The sequence below is a fragment of the Ascaphus truei genome, chromosome 4 (genome assembly GCF_040206685.1).
Source record: "Ascaphus truei isolate aAscTru1 chromosome 4, aAscTru1.hap1, whole genome shotgun sequence".
Classification (NCBI taxonomy): domain Eukaryota; kingdom Metazoa; phylum Chordata; class Amphibia; order Anura; family Ascaphidae; genus Ascaphus; species Ascaphus truei.
The window spans coordinates 44344347-44368941 of record NC_134486.1 but is presented as its reverse complement, the minus strand read 5'-3'; the positions used below and the strand labels follow the sequence as shown (position 1 = coordinate 44368941).

At 43.9% G+C, this 24595-nt stretch overlaps 1 protein-coding gene across 3 annotated transcripts in view; it reads left to right on the top strand.

Annotated features, from left to right (window-relative positions):
- The window catches only part of VASH2 (vasohibin 2), a 64124-nt gene extending 42737 nt beyond the window's left edge, over positions 1-21387 (top strand). For 2 of the 3 annotated variants that reach the window (XM_075595653.1, XM_075595651.1), the window contains exons 6-9: positions 13380-13761; positions 15360-15472; positions 17641-17703; positions 18565-21387. In XM_075595653.1, coding sequence (XP_075451768.1) covers positions 13380-13761; positions 15360-15472; positions 17641-17703; positions 18565-18637 — 631 coding nt within the window. In that variant the 3' untranslated portion in view covers positions 18638-21387. The remainder of the gene's footprint in view (positions 1-13379; positions 13762-15359; positions 15473-17640; positions 17704-18564) is intronic. The other variant, XM_075595654.1, reaches the window with a different exon arrangement.
- Positions 21388-24595: the final 3208 nt, after the last annotated feature.

Below are 24595 nucleotides of genomic sequence, written 5' to 3'. Positions count from 1 at the left end.
GATTCTTGGCAAAATTCACTAATGCACCAAATGTTTATGCTAAAAATGTATTTTAAAAAAAAAACATGGGGGAAAGGGATTTAAAAAGGTACCGTTTATGCCAAACACAGGGCATCTGCGTCAATGTGCGAGGAGCGACGTGCGACCCTTTCACATCTTGCGTTGGCGCAGATTTCTTCTGAGCAGAAGCTGATATCGCCTAAACCTGGCGGATTTGTCGCAGAGAGAGGCAAACGGCACCAGTTATAGGCTCAATGCCTGACACATCTCATTATAATACTGTGCTAACTTTCTGTTCCTCTAAATCCTTCTAAAATGCGCAAGTGCAGCAAACTAAGGGACGAAATGGATACTTGATACTTTCCACGCAGAGTAAAAAATAATGCAATTTGGGACGGTTTTGGATCAATGCTCCAGTTTGTGGCACGTGAAACATTTCTCCGATGAAGTTCGCATCATTGGCTTTGTGAATGTCAAAAATATCCTTTTTTTGTGTGTGTTTGTTTTGCTGCTGTGCACATTTCTTTCTCGTGACATTTGCACAAACATTTGTGACCCAATGTGGGACAAAATTGCACATCGTTGAAAATGGCCAATATCTTAGATCAGCTGTCCCCAAGTCCGCTGCTTTCCCGTGACAAAAATAGAACATTTCTAAATGATTCCAAGCCAAACCCATTGCAGAAGAAAGGGTCATATTGTTAATTATTGTAGCGAGGTGGTTAGTTGGCTTCTAAACCCTTTGCTGGGATTATTTGTGTTATTTGAAGGACGATTTAAATGTCGTCTATGGGTTCTTCACTGTAATTTGTAACTGTTTTATGAACTCACAAGTGATGCACTCCCTCCCTAGAGAAATATGTGACATCTGTTTCTTAGAATAATGTTTCTGCAGCTGTATCTTGTATTACAATTAAGCCTTCTACATCCAGCTATCTGCAGTAGTCATTTAAGGCAGGGGGGCTCAACTGCAGTCCTCAAGCCCTTCCCCAACCCCCACCCCACTCCCAACAGGCCAGGGTTTCAGGATATTCCTGCTTCAGCACAGGTGGCTCAATCAGCGGCTAAGTCGTAGACAGATTGAGCCACCTATGCTGAAGCAAGGATATCCTGGTGGGAGGGGGCGGGGGAAGGGTTGAGTACCGGAGTTGAGTACCGCTGATTTACGGTAATCTGGAGCTTTCCTCTGGATTGAAGCCAGTTCAGAACTGGAGATGAAGCACAGATTGTTTCAGGAGTGGTCACCCATCCCTTATTTGGGAACAGGGTCCATCCTAAAGACCATGGCGTGGTTCTGTGCGCTACTTTCTGGTTCCAGGGAGGGATGAATAAGAAAAGTGAGGACCATGTGAGTCAACAGGGGCTGGTTTTTAAACAGGATATTTTATTAATAAAAAAATGAGCTCGCCACCTAAATGAGCGTGGCTACTGAACCCCATGTAGTGACATTATCTGAGAAGATTAAGCTCGTATCTGTTAAGATCCTTATGTGGTCTGCATGGAAAACCACTGTGCACTGCCTGGTGGAGTGAAGAAAGTGAGGATCAACAGCAGGAGTTGCCATGTGAACACTTTGCTGCAGGCTGTGGGCCTTTAAAAAAAACAAATAAAAATAAGGTTGTGATCGGCTTTGAAGGGCACCTGGAGGTCACTTTCCAAATGAGTCGAATTAGGGAACTGCTTTTTTTTTTTAAAGTAGCTTACTCGGTTTGAAACCTCTGTCACCTCTTTAACCACAACTGAGGACAACTCAGGAAACATATGGAAAAAACAATATTATCATTTTCTATAGCGTAGAGCAGCGGTGCGCAAAGTGGGGGGCGCGACCCCCAGGGGGGGCGGGAGATTGTGCTGGGGGGGCGCGGGCAGTTGCAGAGGCCCCGCGCTCTTCCCCCAGGCATTTAAATTAAATGCCGGGGGATCGCGTGAGGCCCCTGCAACTATTTACTTACTGGGATTCAGCCGTCTGTGTTGCGTCACACGCCCACGCAGCGTCATCTGACGCGAAAGAAGGTAGGCAGGGGGGCGCGAGAACCGGGGCAGAGTGACAGGGGGGCGCAGCACAAAAAGTTTGCGCTCCCCTGGCGTAGAGTGATGCCTTAATAAGGAATTAATTACAGTAACAATCAGTAATTTAATGGCAAATGGCGTATCCAATTGAGATTGTCTTTCCACCTGCATTTTTGTTGCTGGTGTACTGGCCCATCTAGATGTCCAAGTGTTAACTGTGAATATTAGATTCCGCATCATATTTAGATAATGTTACCTTAGTAACATAAGGATACATTGTAGCTGCTGAGTCACTGACTGAAGCAGGGATAAGGCACTGCAGGAGTTTCCTTCGGGTTTTCATGTGGGTGACCTTGTCCTAGAATATTATTATCATTAACATGGTGAAGGCATTTGTTTGCTGAAACGTTGACCTGTATAAGATGTTTGGCTGATAAATAGTTGAAGTTACATTGAGAGTGCCTGGAGGTATTTTCCTATATCTGCTAGATTTTGGATAAAAGGCTGCTTGTTCCCCCTGGAGCAGCCGGGTCAGTAACCTCAATCTTTCTTATTGAATGTTTTAAAGCTGTTGGTGTGCCTGATGTAGAATTGTGGTCTTATGCATAACCAGAAGGGGGTTATATTCTGTTTCGCTACCTTCTTCTTAAGTTAGTAATTGCCCTTTGAAAACATATATTGAGCTGTTTCTCAGAACGGATTTGAGGTCTGTGCAGCAAGAGCTACACCTTACCATAGGGGTCGTACTAAGTTACACAATAGAAATAAAAACAGAAAGGCCCAGCGCAACATACAAAGTGACACAACATATAGTACAATACTTCAGTGCTAATCTGCTCAGGAATAAGGGTCATTTAGTTAAACCCTTTAGCCAAAGCATTATAAGCCTGCAGCCAACACCAAGGCATGACCAATCTGCAGGTCCTAACACTACCTGGTAAAATTCTCATGTACCTCTCTTTTTTGCTGGAGAGAGAAAAACCATACTGGGTCTGTGATACACCTGAACAAAATAACAATTGCTTATTGGAAAGTGGGGCGGGGCGAGCTTTAACCCCTGGGGAGGAGGGTCCACACCTCCAAACAACAACAGCTGCATAACCCAGCAAGCTCCAGAACCCCAAAGTTCATTAGATTTTCTATCACCATTTTAAGGGTTGGGCTAAGTGGGTCGGATTTGCGCTTTTCATTTTCCGGTATCTTGGGAAACAAATGTCTGCATATCTTGGTTCTCAGGATGGCATATTGGTTGTATGGATTGATCCTTTTGAAAATGTCCCTGAAGGAGCAGCTCAGGGGTAATGTCATTGCCTTGAAACGGATGAACCCAGTTAAACTCCCAGTGTCCCCTCTCCTCGGGACTTTGACTTAAGCTGCTCCATCTTCCTGTGCCTTGGGCTCCACAATTAGACTCAGTGTTCTGAGGCGCGGGGGGACGTGGCCAAAATGGGTTGTGTGGGCGTGGCCATGACGAGGGGGCGGGGCCACGACGCCAAGCAAACTAAAAAAAAACAACCTATGCCCTCCCCACACACACACACACACACACACACACACACACACACACACACACACACACACACACACACACACACACACACACACACACACACACACACACCTCAGCAGACTTCTCCCTCACCCCCCCACCTCTCACTCTCCCCCGCCTCTCTGATTGGCTCCCTGCCACACCACGTGACGCGTCGCCACTCGGGAACACAAACGCGCTGCCGGCTGCACTGGGGACCTAGCCTTAGAAATACATGTTTGTACTATTATTATATCTTTACACCACACCCCTCTGTGTTCCAGAATATTCTGTTGGGCGCCATGCTCTTTATTTCTGCTTTTTCTTTGTAAATCGTGCAGTTCAAGCCATGTGTAGAAAGCTTTGCAGTTACTAGGATACCAACCGGCGACGCCGGCAGTGACCATCGAACCAGTCACCTGAGATGAGGGGATTAGAGGGATGTCATTTTAATCAGGTCACTTGCTAGATTGTGTCACTGGCATTTACGGTGTGATTGTAACGAGGGTCGTCGTATTTCTGGTTTCATTTATCATACAGTGTGGACAGGACGGTGTGCACTGCAAATTCAGTCTGCCATGGGTTTTATTTCTGTTCATAACCAAACCTTTTTCAGGGTTTTCATGCAAACCTTATTTCAGAAACGTGTGCTCTCCCCATATCTGTGAGCGGGTTGTACACGCCCTTTGTTTGGGACTTTTCTGCAGATAGCTCCACTTCTTAGCATTGTTTATATTTTTACAGTGGTGTCTCTAAATTAAAAGCTGAGATTTAAATACAGTGCCACACATTGCAGACCCCCTGGATGCAAAAGGGTTAAGGCTCTGTAGACATATGTTGCATGTCCATTTTTCTTTCCTTTAAGTAAAATCATAGGGGTCTCTGTATCAAGGCAAATGTGATTCAATAATGGGGCGACATATAAGCGCCATATGCATCAACGAAACAAGCCCCATTAAAATCAGTAGGATTTTTTTTCTGTGATACATATAGTGCAGTTTCTTTGCCCAGAATGACTCTGCTTTTGCCTTGATACATAAACCACGTCAGTGTTTCCCGAGCGGGGTTCAGCGGCACTCTGGGGTTCCATGAGAGGATCGAAAGGGTGCGGGGGATTTCTCTGTTCTTGCAGGGCAGTTGCTAGGGGGCTGGGCAGTTTCCTCGATCCTGATTGGCTGCTGCTGGGTAATACAGCCAATCAGGTGGAGGTGTCCAGAGCCAACAGGGTGTGGCCAAGCAGAGGATGCCGCATGTACCGGAGAGAGGTGAGGCGATCTGTCCTGTCTTGTGTGTATTTGTTCTATTGGTGTGTGTGTGTGTGCGTTCGTTTGTTCTGTTGGTGTGTGTTTGTTCTGTCCTGTTTGGTGTGTGGGTGTGGGTGTGTTTGTTCTGTCCTGTTGGTGTGTGTGTGTTTGTGTTTGTTCTGTCCTGTTGGGGTGTGTGTGTGTGTATTCTGTCTTGTTGGTGTGTGTATTTGTTCTGTCCTGTTGGTGTGTGTGTGTGTGTATTTGTTCTGTCCTGTTGGTGTGTGTGTGTGTGTGTGTGTGTGTGTGTGTGTGTGTGTGTGTATTTGTTCTGTCCTGTTGGGGTGTGTGTGTGTGTGTGTGTTTCTGTGACTCCCTGCCCCCTCTGACTCTCTGTCCTGTTATTATGTGACCCTGTCCTGTTGTAAGGGTGCCTCAGCAACTCAGCACTCTAATTAGGGGCACCCCAAGAGAAATAAGATTGAAAACCACTGCTCTACAATATGATCTATGGCAATTATTTCACCCTTCCTACACTGTAAGGTCTATTGCAACTATTTTGGATTCTTGTGCCTGGACACTATCTACCCCTACCACTCCTACCGGAAGGCTGTTCCCTGCCTCTGCTACTCTCGTGAAAAAGTACTTCACATGTCCTTTACCAACTTCCAGCTCTAAAGTTTGAACCCAAGTCCTGCTGCACCTTATTTATACGTTTGAGATATTTTAAAGTATCTATCTTGTCCACTTTCTCTCCTTTTCCCAGTGTAACACATGTTGGGGGCGTTTAGGTTACATGGCTGGAGATGTGAACTCAGTGTCGGTGGATTTAATCTACTTATCTTTTATTTTCTCCAAGGATGCAAAGATTTAGGCCCAAAGCCACAGAGTCCTGCTAAATCACTTAATGTGGCATTATTCTAACTTAAAGAACCAGTCCAAGCGGCACTTATTTATTTAAAATGTATTTTTTTTTTTTTTTTTTTAAATATCTGCAGCCTTTGATTACCTTTATTGAAAACTAGGTACCTAGTTCGATTAGTTCTCCCGTGATCGATCTGCAAAGATCCTGCTTCCCAGGGTTCACTTAATGGCTGCCTTTCAGTTTCAATCAAGCCCTCAGTCAATGTAACTCAGCAGCTACAATGTATTCTTCTATTACTAAAGAAACATTATTGTTACAGTTTGCAGCTCAAACTGCTGGGAATATTGACAACAAATGATCACAAACAGGAAAGTGTTGCAAATATCTTACACTGCTGGGGAGGTGGGCTAAAGCCTGCTATAGAAATCAAAAGATGCTCATGATATTAAAACTGGGATTGAGTTGAATTTAAAAAAAAAAAAAAGGTCATAAATATTATCTAACGCTACAGAACTGATTTTTTTTTTTTTTTTTTTAAACACACGTACGAAATTGCTTCGACTGCTCCTTTCAATGACAAAAACAAAGTTTAACCATAAGTCATATCTATACCAGGGGTTACTCCCATCCAAACCCTATTATACAGTGTAGATGGGTGTAACACCTCAGTTACAGTAGTTCCTGGTGTTATTTCCTTCTCCCAAATTGAGCAAATGACCTATTTCAGGAGTAACGCTGAGACATGCGTAACACAATGTTATTGGAGAGTCACACAACGCTGTGCTACAATAATGTGACGTTAAGTCTATTCAAACGTGATGTAGTTTGGCCGTTGGTTTTGCATGTGATTAGCTTTGAGGATACAATGTTAAATCGGTGGGCATCGTGTGCGCTCCTTGTGAAGCCAACGTTGTGTTATGAGCCTTGAGTTCCCTGGGCTTTGTGGATCTGGGCCTCACACCGGGGGAAGGACTAGCACAGATAACATTCCAAGAGACACTGTTTTTAAGTACACCTTTTGCTTGCTTCATTCATTGTAACATCGCCGGAAGAAGAGATCAGTGTATCTCGAAAGCTCGCACAAATAAAAGCATTTCGTTAGCCACAGAACGGTATCATCTATTTATTTTTTGATTATTGAAGCTCGGCTAACACGGTACTGATACCTATATATATATATATATATATATATATATATATATATATATATATATATATATATATATATATATATATATATATATAATTAAAGTTAAAGTTAGTTTTGAACTCTTTCACTACCCATTATCCTTCACTGGTTATGAATGCACCTAAATGGGGCTTTTTATTTATTTTCTCTCACATTATATATGTAATTACCTTTAGTGCACCTTACAGACCTCATTGTAGCGATCACTTCATTAGTTTGGTACTGAAAGCTCATTCCCCAGTATTTGTAGTGATATTGCACTGAGAGGCGTCCGCCCGCCTTACTGTTCTCTTCTGGTTCATGCTATTCCCCCAAGATGACATTGGCAGTAGAGTAGGAGGGTTATTCGTGGGTCGTGACTGAAGCCTTTTGTGTTGTGCTCATAGATGGGTATTCAGGAGAAGCAAAAATGTTCTAGTATAGGCAGGGTTTCCAAAGGACAATTGCTGTGAATAAGCACATTATGTGAACTCCTGCTACGGGGGCACAGAAACACTTAAATCCACATGTAAGCCATTCAGAGAGGTTTTTTTGGGGAATGACAGGAAAATACTCAAGAAAACAGCTTTTTCTTTTTAGTTTCTCACATATTTTTACCCATTGAAAAATTAGGCTGACGAACATACATTTCCTGTGATGGAAATGGCAGCAACTTGTTTGAAATGGCCACAAGTTACCGTTAACAGTGCATCAACAGGCGCCCGCTCGGAGTAAAGGGAATGTATTGTTAACTTTGCATTACTCTATCCCTCACCATGTGTGTTTCTGGCCGTATGTGGTGTGACTGTCTGGTGATGTTTACCGCAGTGGGCAGAGACAAGCAGGAAGAACAATTACAGTGGACCCTCGATTTCAGTTAATGTGAATTCGCACGTATGCGGTTTAATTAGTAATACCAAAATGTAAAATGCGCGAGGGGCGTGTCGCTTGTACATGAGTTGGCGTGCGTGACATGTGGTGGTGCGCAGCACACGAGAGATGTTGTGGAGGTGTGTGGCACGGCACGCAAGACGTCTTGTGGTGGTGCGCGGCACGCGAGACGTCTTGTGGTGGCGCACGTCTCACGTGCCGCACGCCACAACCACACGTCTTGTGGTGGTGCGTGGCATGCGAGACGTGGTGCGCGGCACGCGAGACGTGTGGTGGTGGCGCGTGGCATGCGAGCCGTGTGGTGGTGGCGCGTGGCACGCGAGACGTGTGGTGGCGGCGCGCGAGATGTGTGGTGGTGGCGCGCGAGACGTGTGGTGGTGGCGCGTGGCATGCGAGACGTGGTGGTGCGCGGCACGCGAGACGTGTGGTGGTGGCGCGTGGCATGCGAGACGTGTGGTGGTGGCGCGTGGCACGCGAGACGTGTGGTGGTGGCGCGCGGCACGCGAGACGTGTGGTGGCGGCGCGCGAGACGTGTGGTGGTGGCGGCGGAGCGCGGCACGCGAGACGTGTGGTGGTGGTGGCGCGCGGCACGTGAGACATTTTGTGGCGGCACGCGAGACGTGTTGTGGTGTTGCGCGGCATGCGAGATGTTTTGTGGGAAGGGGGAAAAGGGACTTTTGGAGGTCTCGGGAACGGATCCCGATTTTCCCATATAAACTTCAGTTCAATTTGCACGAGGTTTTCCAGGAATGCGCCCCTCGCACAAGTTGAGGGTTTGCCCTATAGGGATTTTGCAGTAATGGTTTTTGGTGCAATTATTGGGCAATGCCTTGCAGGCCCCGATGGCAAGAAAAGGGTTACAAAAATCCTGTTATGCTTTCTGCACTGATGCTTTTCTTTTGATGTTGTATCCTGGAGATTTATGCTGGTATTTGTTAGTATTTTACGTTGTACGCCCTTCTATCACTGAAGGTGTTAAATGTGCTTAATTTCATGTCTGAAGAAGAAATGAGAAAGTAAATACATGTTGCTGAAAATATTTAAAGTTTGAGGACAAATATCCTGTTTACAGTTTGTGTTGAATCCTCCTGCAGAACATTGGTGATATATCGGCACGCAGAGTAATCACTGTATCGTCACGCAGAACTCTGACATATCGTCACGCAGAACTCTGATATATCTGCACGCAGAGTAATCACTGTATCGTCACGCAGAACTCTGATATATCTGCATGCAGAGTAATCACTGTATCGTCACGCAGAACTCTGACATATCGTCACGCAGAGTAATCACTGTATCGTCACGCATAACTCTGACATATCGGCACGCAGAGTAATCACTGTATCGTCACGCAGAACTCTGACATATCGTCACGCAGAGTAATCACTGTATCGTCACGCATAACTCTGATATATCTGCACGCAGAGTAATCACTGTATTGTCACGCATAACTCTGACACATCGGCACGCAGAGTAATCAATATATTCTCCTGCATAACTCTGACACATCGGCATGCAGAGTAATCAGTATATTCTCCCGCAGAACTCTGACACATCGGCACGCAGAGTAATCAATATATTCTCCTGCATAACCCTGACACATCGGCATGCAGAGTAATCAGTATATTCTCCCGCAGAACTCTGACATATCGGCACGCAGAGTAATCACTGTATCGTCACGCAGAACTCTGACATATCGTCACGCAGAACTCTGATATATCTGCACGCAGAGTAATCACTGTATTGTCACGCATAACTCTGACATATCGGCACGCAGAGTAATCACTGTATCGTCACGCATAACTCTGATATATCGGCACGCAGAGTAATCACTGTATCGTCACGCATAACTCTGATATATCGGCACGCAGAGTAATCACTGTATCGTCACGCATAACTCTGACATATCGGCACGCAGAGTAATCAGTATATTCTCCCGCAGAACTCTGACACATCGGCACACCGAGTAATCAGTATATTCTCCCGCAGAACTCTGACACATCGGCACGCAGAGTAATCAGTATATTCTCCCGCAGAACTCTGACATATCGGCACGCAGAGTAATCAGTGTATTCTCCCGCAGAACTCTGACATATCGGCACGCAGAGTAATCAGTATATTCTCCCGCAGAACTCTGACATATCGGCATGCAGAGTAATCAGTATATTCTCCCGCAGAACTCTGACATATCGGCACGCAGAGTAATTACTGCAGCTTCATGCTGGTTTAGAGATAGACTTTCATTAGTCGCTGGGTGCGACTGTCAAATATCTGCATGTCTTTGTTTGTACAGCAGATTAAACCAAGACCCCACCTATAAACCTCTCATCCACACAGTACATTTCCCTACATGTTAGCTTGTCTGCATACTAAGAAAAATAGTCCCAGAAACGTTGTGCTCAGTCTGATGTGGTGCGAGCTGTTTGACGGCACTAGGAAGGAGATAATTGGGGGGGCCGGTCACCTCTCCAGCACATTTTACCTTGCCACATAAAGTGTATGCTCACAAAAGCAGTTGGACTGTTACATTTTGGACTTGTTTTGGGCTGATTATTATAAGTATCCCCCTTTCTCTCACATGGAGAGTAAGATCATTACATGGGACCCTACAGCTATCAAGATCCATGGGTCCAAATGAGTGTCCATTAAGGGTTTTGAATCTAGGCTAAACAACAATGACATGTTAATGTAATATTCATTTCAGTGCCTTAGTCTGAATATGGGCCATGCTAAGCAGTTGCTCAGTTTAGTTATGCTCTAGTGCCACCTACATCCTTAGTAATGCTGCTGCTGCTGCTATACAAGCTGTAACTAGACAGGAGGACTTGCAGAAACGGACGTGTGGGGCCTCAGCCAGTGAACTGCATTAAGGCCCAAAGTTATGAAATGGTGAGAAACTTTACACACCTAATACATGTATTTTCTACGTTTCGGTGCAGTTGCACCTTTTTCAAGATACCTGTAACCTACCAGAGATTCTCAGCTGGCTCACATTTTAATCTTGTCTGTAACGGTAACGTACACCCATAATCATATCTCTAACTGCCCGCGAAATGTCTGTAACGGTAACGTACACCCATAATCATATCTCTAACTGCCCGCGAAATGTCTGTAACGGTAACGTACACCCATAATCATATCTCTAACTGCCCGCGAAATGTCTGTAACGGTAACGTACACCCATAATCATATCTCTAACTGCCCGCGAAATGTCTGTAACGGTAACGTACACCCATAATCATATCTCTAACTGCCCGCGAAATGTCTGTAACGGTAACGTACACCCATAATCATATCTCTAACTGCCCGCGAAATGTCTGTAACGGTAACGTACACCCATAATCATATCTCTTACTGCCCGCGAAATGTCTGTAACGGTAACGTACACCCATAATCATATCTCTAACTGCCCGCGAAATGTCTGTAACGGTAACGTACACCCATAATCATATCTCTTACTGCCCGCGAAATGTCTGTAACGGTAACGTACACCCATAATCATATCTCTAACTGCCCGCGAAATGTCTGTAAACTGAATGTATAACCTCTGCTCATTTAATGTAACCATGTATTGTCAATGTCAGGGCCGGCTAACCTCGCACTTAGAGGCCCTGCGCCCTTCCCCACAACATTTAACCTGATTGTCGGGGGAAGGCAGGGCCGGCGTGATGGCGGTTACCGAGGCCCTGTGCTCTTCCCCACGACAATGAAGTGGCTTGCTGGGGGGTGGGGGGGGGGGAGGGAGAACGCAGGGCCTCTGTAACTTTTACTTTCTCCGGCGACATCTCCTCCTGCATGGTCCCGTCATCATGGCTCCGCTATGTCCAATGGCGTCGCGTTGTCATGACAACGGGACACATGGTGACACCACGTGACGTCCCATTGTCATGGCAACTTGACGTTGCGGAGCCATGATGACCGGACTATGCAGGGGGAGATGTTGCCGGAGACGGTAAGAGCCGAGGCCCCACACATGTCCCTGCACTGAGCTCCGCAAACATCACAGCCGGCCCTGCGGGGTCTCTGGAAGTGCATCTCCTCCTGCTATCATGGTGATGACGCCCATGACATCGCGATGTAGCAGGAGGAGATGCCGGCTCTGGAGCAGGTAAGGCCCTGCGATACTCCCACTGCACCGGGCCCTGCCGAACTCCCCGCCGGGCCCAAATTGCCATCATAAAGCTATGCCCAGGACATACAGTACTTGCAAACGAGAGGTAACTCTCAAAGTATTATTTCCTGGTAAAACATTTTATTAATAAATAAAATAATATACACCAATCTTGCATAAGGTGCGTCTTCATCGAAACGTTGACCATAAGTTTGTTACTTTAATAATTGAGGAGTCGCCCAACATCAACATTTCTTGGATGTACAATATAAAAACCGACTTGCAAACAAGAATACTTGAGTTGACAATTCTCCCTGGCTCCAGCCACTCTTCCGTGTGCACCTAATTGGACCCGCTGAAGGCTCAACAATGACCTTTTCAGACCAAATGTAAGAGGTGGCCCAGTTTTTGATAAGGAGCGTAGTTTATTATATCTTTAGCAGGATACACATGCTGGAGGGGGCTACATGAGCCAAAACAAACCTCCACTGACACGTTCCGTGACCTCAGTTACTTCCTACGAGGGGAACGGACAGGACACCAAACTATCATACTAATAACCGTGCATGCAATGTATTGTATATAATATATACTCAGTTCATTTATGTAACTGTATTTGTAACCATGTATTATTTGTCATATTAACTATGCCCAGGACATACTTGAAAACGAGAGGTAACTCTCAATGTATTACTTCCTGGTAAAACATTTTATAAATAAAAATCAATGAATAAAAAAAATAACCTGTGAATATATTGTACTGGGAAATGTTTGACAGTTTACTTACACCTCACACTTACCGTCAGATAAATGGATATGTAATATCATTGGGTAACTGTAAGGATATGAAGACATACCAAGGAAGGTATGCCAGCTTAACTTTTTTTATTATGCAGATTGTAAAACTACACAAATCGCCATTTGTCAGACAAACAACAACTTAAACACTAATTTGCTTGTAATTTAACCTATGATTTAAAAAAAATGTCCTATTGACCTTTCTATACATCTGGTTAAATCTATGTGTTTTTAGCTATCTGGATTCTGGAATAGAAGGCAATGGGTTTACTGAGATTAACTAGAATAAACATTTTACTGTAAGACTTTGAGAAAGGTCGGGCACAGCCCATGGACATGTTCTTACAAAGCTTGCTTGTTATGAACCGGTGATTTGGAAAGAATTCTGGTTATTTTCCTATGTAGAGATGTTAAATGTGGGAGCCTAACACGGGAGTTGAAAAAACAAAAAAACCCTTAACATTAGTACAGTACTGTGCAAATAACATGTTTTATTTTAGCAGTAATTACATTTGTGCTGCAGTGGAAGCGATGTATGCTAGGAGATAATGGTGAGAAACAGGGTTGCAGACCTGTCGAGACGTGAATGTGTTCACAAGTGATATTTTCATTTGGTGAATACTGCAGAAATTGTACCTGTGCTTTTTTTTTCTTTGCGTTGATGGGGGACCGTGTTACCAAGGTGTAGCAATGTCTGAGGGACTTGGAACACCTCATCCTGCTCTTGCTATTACTGTTATACCTTCTTAACCCAGTGTGTGCAGATATCTTACGAACGGACAGGCGGCCGTGGAACGGTTTCCCATCAGCTTTAAAACTCAGTTCTCAGGGATCTACTTTCACCACGTTGTACTTGGCATTCACTGTAACGGACGCTATGGCACTCTGGGCATGAGCAGAAGACCTGACCTCATGGACAAACCATTGTCCTTTCGGACTCTTAGCGAACTCATCTTCGAGTTTGAGGACTCTTACAAGAAGTATTTACACACCGTGAAGAAGGTTAAAATTGGCTTATACGTGCCGCACGATCCTCACACCTTTCAGCCTATCGAGTGGCGGTATCTAGTAATCAATATGGGAAAGATGATGCGCGCAGACATAAAGAAAGAGCTGGAGAAACATGCCCGGGACATGAGAATGAAGGTACGTGCATATTATCAAAGTCATTCTTAACTCTTTCAGTGTATTTCCACCTCCGCGGTTCCTTGTAGGGTGCTTTCAATAGAGAAAAATGAAATGTGTTGAAAGGCAAACACAGGAATCCTAGGATGTCTTTTTCTTTGAGTCCCAAAAGTAACTACCGACATTGCCATGTTGTTTAAAGCAAAGCTTGTTTGTGGGTTGAGATTAGAGATCCAAATTGTTTGAGTTTAATTTCGTAGAAATACGGGGGTGTCTATGAAGCATAACCCCACATGTATGAGAGTAATAATATGCCCGTGCAATTGAAGCGTTACAAATGTACGGACAAATGTAGCTGTGTCACTGGAGGACATGAACAGGAGAGGAGGGTCCCATCTCGTCAGATCTTGTTCACTGCTCTGAGCCAATGGGCAAAAGGCCCCATGACTTGGCTATTGTGTCATGGGGACCCTGGCATGCTAGACCTCAAGGCTACGTAATGGGGCACCCAAAGGGTTAAACTATTTCGGCTAATTTGGCCTGTTTTTCTGTTTTATATCTATGTAGAGGAAGAAAGAAATGACATAATACCTGTTCAGCTCTGAAGGAAAGTCCCGTATTGGTCCGTATATAGTGCTATGTTTTTTTTCTCATAAAAATGTCCTTCTGAAAACTGTACTCGTATCACATGCGCAGCCTAACACCTCTTATTTTTCGTGAGCTTTAGGGTCGTGTTATGTGCGAGGCCGTACTATATTCGGGCCAATACGGTAAATAGAAATCTAGTCATTGAAAACCTGTTGCTGTCATTTTTTTTTATACCTTGATCTGGATTTCAGTATTGGGATCTGTCAGTCGTTCTTTCCATGTTCCCACAAATGTGGAGACCCTGGAAAATTCAGGCCGTCTTGTGTTTTCTCCTAGATACGTTGACTTTCAGAAGGTCTGTAATGGGTTTGTAAGTGTACAAGAAGACCGGTTGTGCTGTTATGAGAGATTATATTAACATTTACATGTACAACATGTACATGTACAACATGTACAACATGTACAATGTGGCCCATACCCTTTCCGAACCACTTGTCTTGGTCTTCTTTGTACTCCTAAATGTCCTTCATTTTGCTAGGTTAGAGTAGGGGTGTGCAAACTGGGGGGGGGGCACGGGATTTTGTTAGGGGGGGGGGGGCGCGGTTGTTGCAGCGGCCCCGTGCTCTTCCCCGAGGCATTTAAGTAAAATGCCGGGGGTCCGCGCAAGACCTCTGCAACCTCAACTTACCGGGGGTTCTCTAGTTTTCTGGACGCGTCGCCATGGCAACGCGACATCAACTGACACTGAGGGGTCACGTGACATGACTTCACATGACCCGCAGCGTCATTTGACGCCGGGTCACAGACTAGGGAGGGCGCGAGCGCTGGGGCTGTCACACAGGGGGGCGGGGCGCAGCTCCAAAACTTTGCCCACTCCTGGGTAAGAGTTATCCTGTGTGGATCTGTTACATTTACTGCCGTTTCAGTTAACCTCTTCCAACATCTCACGGTAAAGACAGTAGACTCTTCTTGTGCCTTGATCATTCAGAACACGGCGATTTATCTAGGAGTTTTCATCTTTCCTCCCTTAGATCCTGAAGTCCTCAAGTGCCCAGTCTCCGGTGAAAGAAAGAAGAGGGAAGTCACTGTCCCCTCCCAGGGGACGTACCAGCCCTCAGAGACGTTTCTGCAGGAGAGACAAATCGTGAGTGCTCCAACTTAGCAACATCACTTCTAAGCAATCATAAGGCGTATACCTCTTACAGGTGGAAGAATTGCCCAGCCAGGCTGGTTAGAACATCAATTGCCTCATTTCACTCATTTTATTTTGGGGGAGTCTTATGACAGACCTTCACTTGCAGCTCTCTAAATCTGTTTTACATTGGTATTTGGCAGAACCATGGAAGCTTTTAACTTTTTTAAGCCGTTCATCTTGTTTGCTGCCAGAGGAGCATGATCTGTGGCAGACCTTATGGCAGCCAGGACCTTGAAGTAGATTTATACAAAGGAGCTTTAACTAAACACTGCAGACAATCACTGGGGAGCTAGCAATGCAGACCAGGCTTGTAGAGAAGCTGTCAGAGCAGCAATCCCTCTTGAAATGTGTAGGTTTTTGTTTAACCTCGTCTGAACTAGGTTGTCCCCCGGAGCTAATCTATGGTCCCCCTTTCTCCAGGGACGTCCCTGTTTGGAGCAAAACAGTTTTTAAATGTTTTGTTGTTTCTTAAAAAAAATAAAAAAAAGATGGCTGACAGTATAGATCCAGGGTTTGAAGGGAACGAAATTTCAGCAACACCCCAAAACAGAAAAGATAAAATAATGGTGCAGTAGAATCACAGATGACTTGGCTCGTATAAAATGCCTACTTACAAACAGTAAGTGGAGAATCAGCATGTAACGGGGGACAGAATATGCAGGAACTCAGGAGGGCTCTTTCTCACGGTATGGCATTTTTATAGTCATGTTGATCTTTACAATGACAGTAGGTGGAAACACCAGGAAATTGAGTGGACAAGCCGAGGGTGAAATACAGCTTTTTTTTTTTTTCAAATGAGCACTGAGGCCTGAGTGTGTTATTCTGTTCCCCCGTTACATGCTGATTCTCCACTTACTGTTTGTAAGTAGGCATTTTATTTGAGCCAAGTCTTGTTATACCAGTCATCTGTGATTCTACTGCACCATCATTTTATCTTTTCTGTTTTGGGGTGTTCCTGAAATTTCACTCCCTTCAAACCCTGGATATATACTGTAACCATAGGGATTGTGTACATTTCCCTCTGAAGGTCGCAAATTTTTCTAATTCACCTTACAATTTATTTTATTATTCACATCACCATATTCATTATGAATTTTGCACATTGTGTTGTTTAGCGCCGTTCTTAATCACTTGGGTTACTTTGACAGTCTCCAGTGACATTGCGGCTTTCTATTGACCTCTGAAACAAGCTCTGGCCCCGCGGCCATTTTGTGTCTGGTGGGCAAATATTTATGCCTCGTGCTGGCACTACATGAATTGGGGGGTGTCTCTGGATGTTGGGGGACCATAGAGCAGTCTTGGGGGAACCCCCGGGTTCAGGTACATTTGAAAGAAAAAAAAATGAAGATCTGTAGCACTTTGCAACTGAGCCATCAGCTTTTATTTTAATAGATAATTATTTGCTCAGTCACTAAATTGCACCAGCTAAAGCAGTGGAGGCTAACTCCACTCCTCAAGGGCCACCAATAGGTCAGGTTTCCAGTATATCCCTGCTTCAGCACAGGTGGATCAGTCAATGGCTGAGCCAATGATTAAGCCACCTGAAAGTGAAATGAAAGTGTCCCTGTCTTTAAGCTTTTCAATTCTAAGGGGGTTATTCATCAAGCAGCATTAGTGCCGATCCTTGCTCTGTCTACCACACGGAAACTCCTTTATACTTTAATCGTCACTATTACAGTTTAACATATTATCCCCTACATGTCTGTAGCCAGAACATATGGCGTTAAGCCCCTGGTTGCCAGAGGGGCCTCCCCGCATTGTTTTTGGCAGCCAGAGGTTAAGGGTCAGAGGTTAAAGGTTAGACTGTCAGCTGCTAGAGTGCTGTGGTCCCATCACAAATATGAGGAAAGCTTAGTGAGTGTTAAAGCAGCAATCCCCCCCCCCCTTAAATGTACTTTACTTGAACTAGAGGGTCACCCGGAGCTCATCTGTGGTCCCCTGGCCCGTGGGGATCCCTCCTCCCCGTTTCCACGTAGAAACAAATGTAAACGTTTTGTAGTTTCCTTAATGGACTACAAACATGGCTGCCGGGGTCACCAGCGCCATTCAGGGCCCTGCCCCACACACCAATGTTGTGCCTGGCTGGCAAATATTTTTGACTGGTGTCACCACTACAGGAACGGCGGTGTCTCTGGGTGTCGGGGCACCATGGCGCTGCTCGGGAAGACACCCCGGGTTTGGTAAGTTCATTAGAAACAGAGTAAATCATGAGCAGCGTGGACTCTTTTTTTACTAATATCTGTAACTGAGCTTCTCTTGTTCATTGGTTAACCTTTTTCACTTAAGTCATTACTACATGTATGAGTGTATATGTATATATGGTTCACAGCATTGACTGCAGCTTGTGGTGGTTAATGCTAGGTGTGCTGGTAATGCGTGATGCGAGGGTTACGTTACATTTAAACTTGACTGGATGAGTCAACTTGTAATTTAAGCATCTGCAGCATCATGCAACACCCCCCCCCCTCTGATACACCAACCCATGCTATTTACTAAGTTGAGCCTAATTATTTTCTTCTGTAAATACTACCCGTTGTTAAGCGCTTGTCAAAGGCCAAAGGAAGAAGAAGCCCTCATTGTTCTAAATATACTCGGCATTAAATGGAGCAGCTGGAGGGAGTTAGGAGCGGGTTTATATTCTAAGCATGAATTCATACTGCAGACACATCCCATCTTTTCTTAGCAGTGTGAACTCCTGTCCCATTTAGTGGGTGGATAATTATAGCAGTTACGGCACCCTTGTCACTAGAGCAGTCTTCCCCCATACACCCGCTATCCAGAAATATCTACAGCGTGGGAATTAGCACTCGGCTTCCGCAGTCTTCCGCGACGCCACAAGAGTTTATTCTGACACACTGCCTCACGGTGTCCTGTTTTACGCACGGTCAGAAGGGCGGCGGACCCCCAGCTGCCAGCATCAGCTGTCTGCGTGTCGTGTTGACATACGTAGGCTGTGTTTGATTCTCACAGGATTTCAGTACGTTGTAATGTGGAGGCTGATATATGAGTGATCTAACCATGTCCTAATTGTCCTTCTTTAGGCCTGCGATGATGGACAAGAAACCAGCCAACCTCAGCACCCTGAATGACGTGGGCTACCAAATTCGGATTTAATAAAGCAAGCGTTCCCTGGTGCTTCCCTGTGCACTTTACCCTGTCGCACGTTCTTTTCTATGGATTTGTGACTATTTATTACAACGTTTTTATTTATGCTTTCAATTAGGAGTTTGCATTTTAGACTTTTTTAATACCAGGCTCTCCAGCTTTGAGAAACATCCCGTACCTTTAATACTGAGCACCATGACTGGTTTATCTGTGGACCTTCTGGTGTTACCCTGGCTCCAGCGGTATTCAGAGAAGTGGAAGTCGCCTTCATCTGGAAGGATTTGTAAGCAGCGTTTGTGTGTTGAGATATAGCATTAGAGTGGCCAGCTTCATTAGTCAGTGGGGGGATATTTAATAACCAGAATACTGATAACAGAACTCATTAGTCTTTGATGCGATTTTGGCAGGAACGCCCTTCCCTGTACACCTCTCCACCCTTCCCTCTTTATGTAAAGTAATGTAAGAGATGAGTACTTTGGTGCTCTCTGCATCCATGTCCCACCCTTCCCACATAGAGTAAGAGCTGTTATGGTGAAAATACTGGTCCCACAGCTATGTACTACCCCTCCCAGTACTAAGCAATGTGTATATACTGATCTGTGCCGTCTGCCACACAACATGGAGACAAGAGGTCTCAATTGTACATCTAGTAGTTATTGGAGCCTGTAAAACATTATTGAGCAACTAAGCCTGTCCTCAGAAAAGTGACGTAAGCTTCAATAAGTAATTTAAATGGATTGTGCCCCTTTGTCCATGTTGTGTATTGTGCATTGATTTCTAAATGCATGTAGACGCGGTAGATGAGAATACGGTTTATCAGCCGGCACAGAGCTTAATTTGGCATCATGGCCCATATTGACGAAGTCTCGCTCTTCCCTACGACACTTTTCACACTACGGTGCCTCTCAGCACCAGAAGGTGTTCTATGTAAGCGCAGTGCTTAGTAAACATGGGCCTATATCTAAGAAGACAGGGAGTGCAATGCACCTGTGATTTTCTGACATGTTCAGAGTAATGCAGCAAAAGTGACTTGCACTAATTGTAGTGCCAGCTCCAACACGCAAAAGTATCTCCACCTGATACCGTTTCTTGGCTGCCCCCCTAATGTGCTGTAATGGTATTACAATGAAGTGACTGGATTAGGCAAGAAAACTATGCAAAGACTGCATTTCAAGCGTATGCAAGAGACCATGCTTTTTTTTTTAAATTAGTTGACACCCACTCCCAGTGCTGCTTTAAATGACACGTTGCTCAGCAATAAAAGGAGCCTTGTGGATCAGAACCTTAGAACCACCAATGTCGCCGATTTACCTCAGCATTGTACCATCCGATGGGCAAATGAGTCTATAGTGGTGATGTAACCGCGTTGTGGCAGTCCTCTGCCTGTGTTTCTTACAGTACTATGTAGTTATAACTGTGGTTTTCAGGAAACCCCAGGCAGGTTGTTCCTAAAATCTGGTGTTGCGGTTCCCCAGGGAGAAGGTTGAACACCACTGTTCTGTGGCAGTGGGGAGAATCGGTTTAATCCAGATGTTCGTGTACAGTTTGAAAATGTAAATCCTGTTAGGACACTGAAAAACAATTTAACAATTTTAAGAATTAACAAAGTAATCTGACTTTTTCAAAAAAACAGAATGAGGTCATTTTAAAACAGAATTTTTTTTGCCTCATTGCCTTTCTCGATCAGAAAAGCCTGAAGAAGGGACTTTAGGGATCCCTGTTTGAGACATTTTTGGCAGAATATCTTCATAGATGTCATCAAGGCCTATCATTACCCTAAATTTGTTTTTATCATTTAATGATAAATAGTCGGCATTGGATGGACTGAGAGCAAAATCTGCAATAATCACACACGATTGTTATTCTGGAACTGTTTCTTCCAGGAGTACTACTATATAATTACTCCATTAACTTGTGTTACAACAACTTCCCTGCGAGCGAGCCGGTAGTTGACAGTGATATCGTAGAGACATACCATTAGGTAGTAGGGACCTTCTTCCTACCTGCCATTGTGTTTAGGTTTCGAGGATGACGCGTACATGTGGTGACCAGTGAAGTGATGGATGGGTCATTTTCCCGTTCTAAGATTAGAGGACTGTGGCTTCAATTACAGCTCCGATACTGTTCCTTCAGGGTTTCTCAACTCCAGTCCTGCAGACTGCCCTAAATGGTCAGGTTTTAAGGATATCGGAGCTTCTGCACAGGTGGCCCCAACCAGTGACTGAGCTCCTGGTAGAGCCACTTGTGCTGAAGCTGGGATATCCTTAATACCTGACAGGGTGGGAGGTGGGAGGTCTTGAGGACTGGATTTGAGCACCCCTGTGTTAGTTGACTGCCTATTATGTGACAGAGCTTAAATACATTAAAATATTCCAGCCATTTAAGATTTATGGGTGTTATTCACGAAACTCCGATACAGCCTATCGCACCGCGATCCCATGTTAGCCGCCATACAAGTTAATGTTAGTCATTGCGGGATCGCTGTACCATACCCCGTATTGGAGCTTATGGAGACCCACCAGAAATGAAGTAGGCAGCATCCTAGTTTTTATCTAACCATTTTTTTTTTTTTGTATTTTATGTGTGTTTGTTTTACGGTTCAATATTTTTATTTATATTCTTAACTGTTCATTCTTCAATAATGTTCAAAGTTAGATGCTATTCGTATATTGCTAAAAACATCAAATATTTTTTTTTTTTAGAATTTATTTTAATGTTTCACATTTTTATGATTTTTAGATATAGGTGAATTGAGTTTACATTGCCTTTGTTTTTGTTATTCCTGCTACTGCTTTTAAAAATGTGTGTGGTAATATCATTAACCAATATTTATGTCAATAACTCGAGCAATTACCAAGTATCCACCCTGGTTTTAACTCATTCAGTGCTGTTGTGGTCTGCAACATATTTCTTTTAAGATACTGCTCCACAGTCACTATACAGTATGTTGTAGGCTCCTTCAGCATTGGAGGAGTTTAATATATATATATATATATATATATATATATATATATATATATATATATATATATATATAATTAAATCAACAATGCTGCAAAAAAATTATAATAATTTGAATATTATCAAAACTGTGACTTCTCTGATGCAGAACGACGTCAATCTATCGCTGGCTCTAAAACTCCCTGACCCAGGAGATTGAGTTGAATGTTTTCCAATCCCTCATGTGGAGCCAACATGGCTACTGACCAACAAGTCAGATCAGATGTAGACAATGTTGGAAAACGTGCGTTCTGCTATTATCCCCATCATTGATTTGGACACTAGCCGATTCCTTGCTAGACAGTCCGTTTTCCCCATCCTTTAAAACCGACTGGGATGATCTGGAGAAACGTTAATATCAAATACCTAACGACCCCGATGGGTTTTCCTATCTTGGACTGATGTTTGGCCATGGAAGATCCGTAGGTCCATATTATTATATTTTAAAATTAAATAATAGATTACTGCTTCAAGGAGACACGGTGTGCTAATTTGCATGTCATTTCCCAGAATCCCTGGCTGCAGTGGAAGCACTGTATGCTAAGAGATAATGGTGACATGCAGGGTTACAGACCTGCCTGAGACGTGAATGTGCTTACAAGTGGTATTTTTTTATTGGCTTCAAGGTAAACCCCAAAGAAAGGTTGGATAAACATCTTAAAGTGACAAAATGAGTAAATGTAGCAGGCTGGGTGCTCCTCAATTAGGTTGCATGGATAGAAACAGACTATAATGGGTGGTAAATCCCTGCTCTTGATTAGACGCCAAATATACAAGATTTACAACTGCAAATATGCCATATTCTGAGACCATACACAAGTGCAAAACGAAAGTACTTTTCTTTTATATTAATGGAAAACCATCATAAGAATAAACTTTCTGTCATTTCAGATTTGTCCATTAAGGGTGTTTTTTGTTTTTTTAACCTATTTTTTTCAAGGTTATATTATGTCATTTTCTTGACTTTCCCGAGTGTTATATTTTGCTACTTTTTAGAAAATAAAAATTTGCTTTTAAATTTTTTCCTTTTGATGCCTCAAAAGCTTGTTGTGTAAAAGACCATAATATCTCCTGCTTTGCATCTATTACCCTTTTTTTTCTTTTATTATAAAGCTAACACTACTTTGAAACAGAAGAACAAGGAAATAATGCTTTTCTATGATTCTAAATACAGCAGAATAAGTCCAGCTCAGAGCTGCACCAGAGAGGTGTATGCTCAGTTCAATGGCTTGGGAGCACATCTAGATTAAATTGGATCAACCCATCGACTAAACAAGCATTAGGTCTATGGTTCTATGCAGAAGACCTCAATCCTTTCAAACAAGATGGCGTGGCTCTATTACACTCTCTGGGGTAGGGGTAGCACACTCCAGTCCTTAAGAGCTACCAACAGATCAGGTTTTCAGGATATCCCTGCTTCAGCACAAGTGGCTCAATTGAAGACTGCACCATCTGTGCTGAAGCAGGGATATCCTTAAAACTTGACCTGTGGGTAGCTATTGAGGACTGGAGTTGGCTACCCCTGCTCTGGGGGTTATTCATTAAATTCTGATGGTGCTGATCAGGGCACTATCGGACAGAAACTTACGTTGATTTCAATTGACATGAACAGGCGTTTGTGCGATCATTCCCCCAGCAGCACTATAACAGTTTAATGACGAACTCCCAATTTCTGAAACAATTGGGCTCTAGTTATTACATAAAGATGCAGTGAGCAACACACGGAAGGTTTACGTGTCTAGTTGTTGTACAGTACGTATATGGAAGGCTTTAAGAGATAATAGTTTAAAACTAAACCCTCTGGTGTGTTGGTCATCTGTTCATATTAATTGTTTGCATCATTTAGATACACAGGGGTGAGGCCAGAAACCAGAAATATGAGTCAATCATTGTGTACAAACAAGTTTTTTTTTTTAATAATGATTTTTCTCTGGTAATATAATTACATTTGTTAGAGTAAATGATGGGTTCTCTGGTGGGGCCTGTTTTTAATCCAAAAGAACATATTAGTGTACATGTTGCACAGGCACATGCAGTATTGCTGCCGCTAGGAGGACACATACAGGCATGGTCTACCCATCCAATATGCAATACCAGGGCACATCTCAGCAACCAGGCTTTATTTATTAAGTTAACAATGTTAATACAGAGAAGACAGGAGTCCCAATGCTACATCCAATATGACAAATTATTTAGTACATTACTATGTATTTTATCTGTATTCTTCATGAATATGGGTATTTATGAAGAATAGTTCAAATACATCGTAATGAATTAAATTGTTTGTCATATTGGATGTAGCATTGAGGCTCTTGTCTTTTGTTGTGGGCATTAGGCTGGGGCCATGGTACCGCAGAACTGAGCGAATAGTCTGCCAGTGTTCGCGCCCATGTGTTGTGCGGGAGGTAGCGCGCGGTGCGCAAGACATCCGTTCAAACGGATGTCTTGGCGCGACAGGCCGGTCACGTGAGCGGTTCGCCCAATGAGGCCGAACCAGCTCCGTGACGCCCCTAGGAACGTCCCCCATGGTCCGTCCACCATGGCCAGGGAAAGCACCCGCTGTCCTCACAGCCTCCGCGCAGGCGAATGCACCATGGCCCCAGCCTTAGGTGACTAAACCCAGTAGCGCTCCAAATCACACATATGTATACAATGTAGTGGGTTTGGGGTTTGCGCTTGCTAAGGCTGTTAATACAGATACAACATTTCAATCAGTAAATTGGACTTTAGATAAAGCTCTTGCATTCTAACTGCTTTGTTGTGAGTCAGTGGGTTTAGAGGTACTGTAAAGAGGATGCATGAGGATCTGTATCTTGGTGATCGTCAAATGTTCAATATAGATGCAGTGAATACTTTCTGTGGCAGGGGACATTGCAACAAATTGCTCTGCAGTGTAGTAATAACCTGCTCAGTATGGAAGGGGGAGGAGGAGGGCGGGGAGGATACACAGAGGCGGGAAGTAGGGAT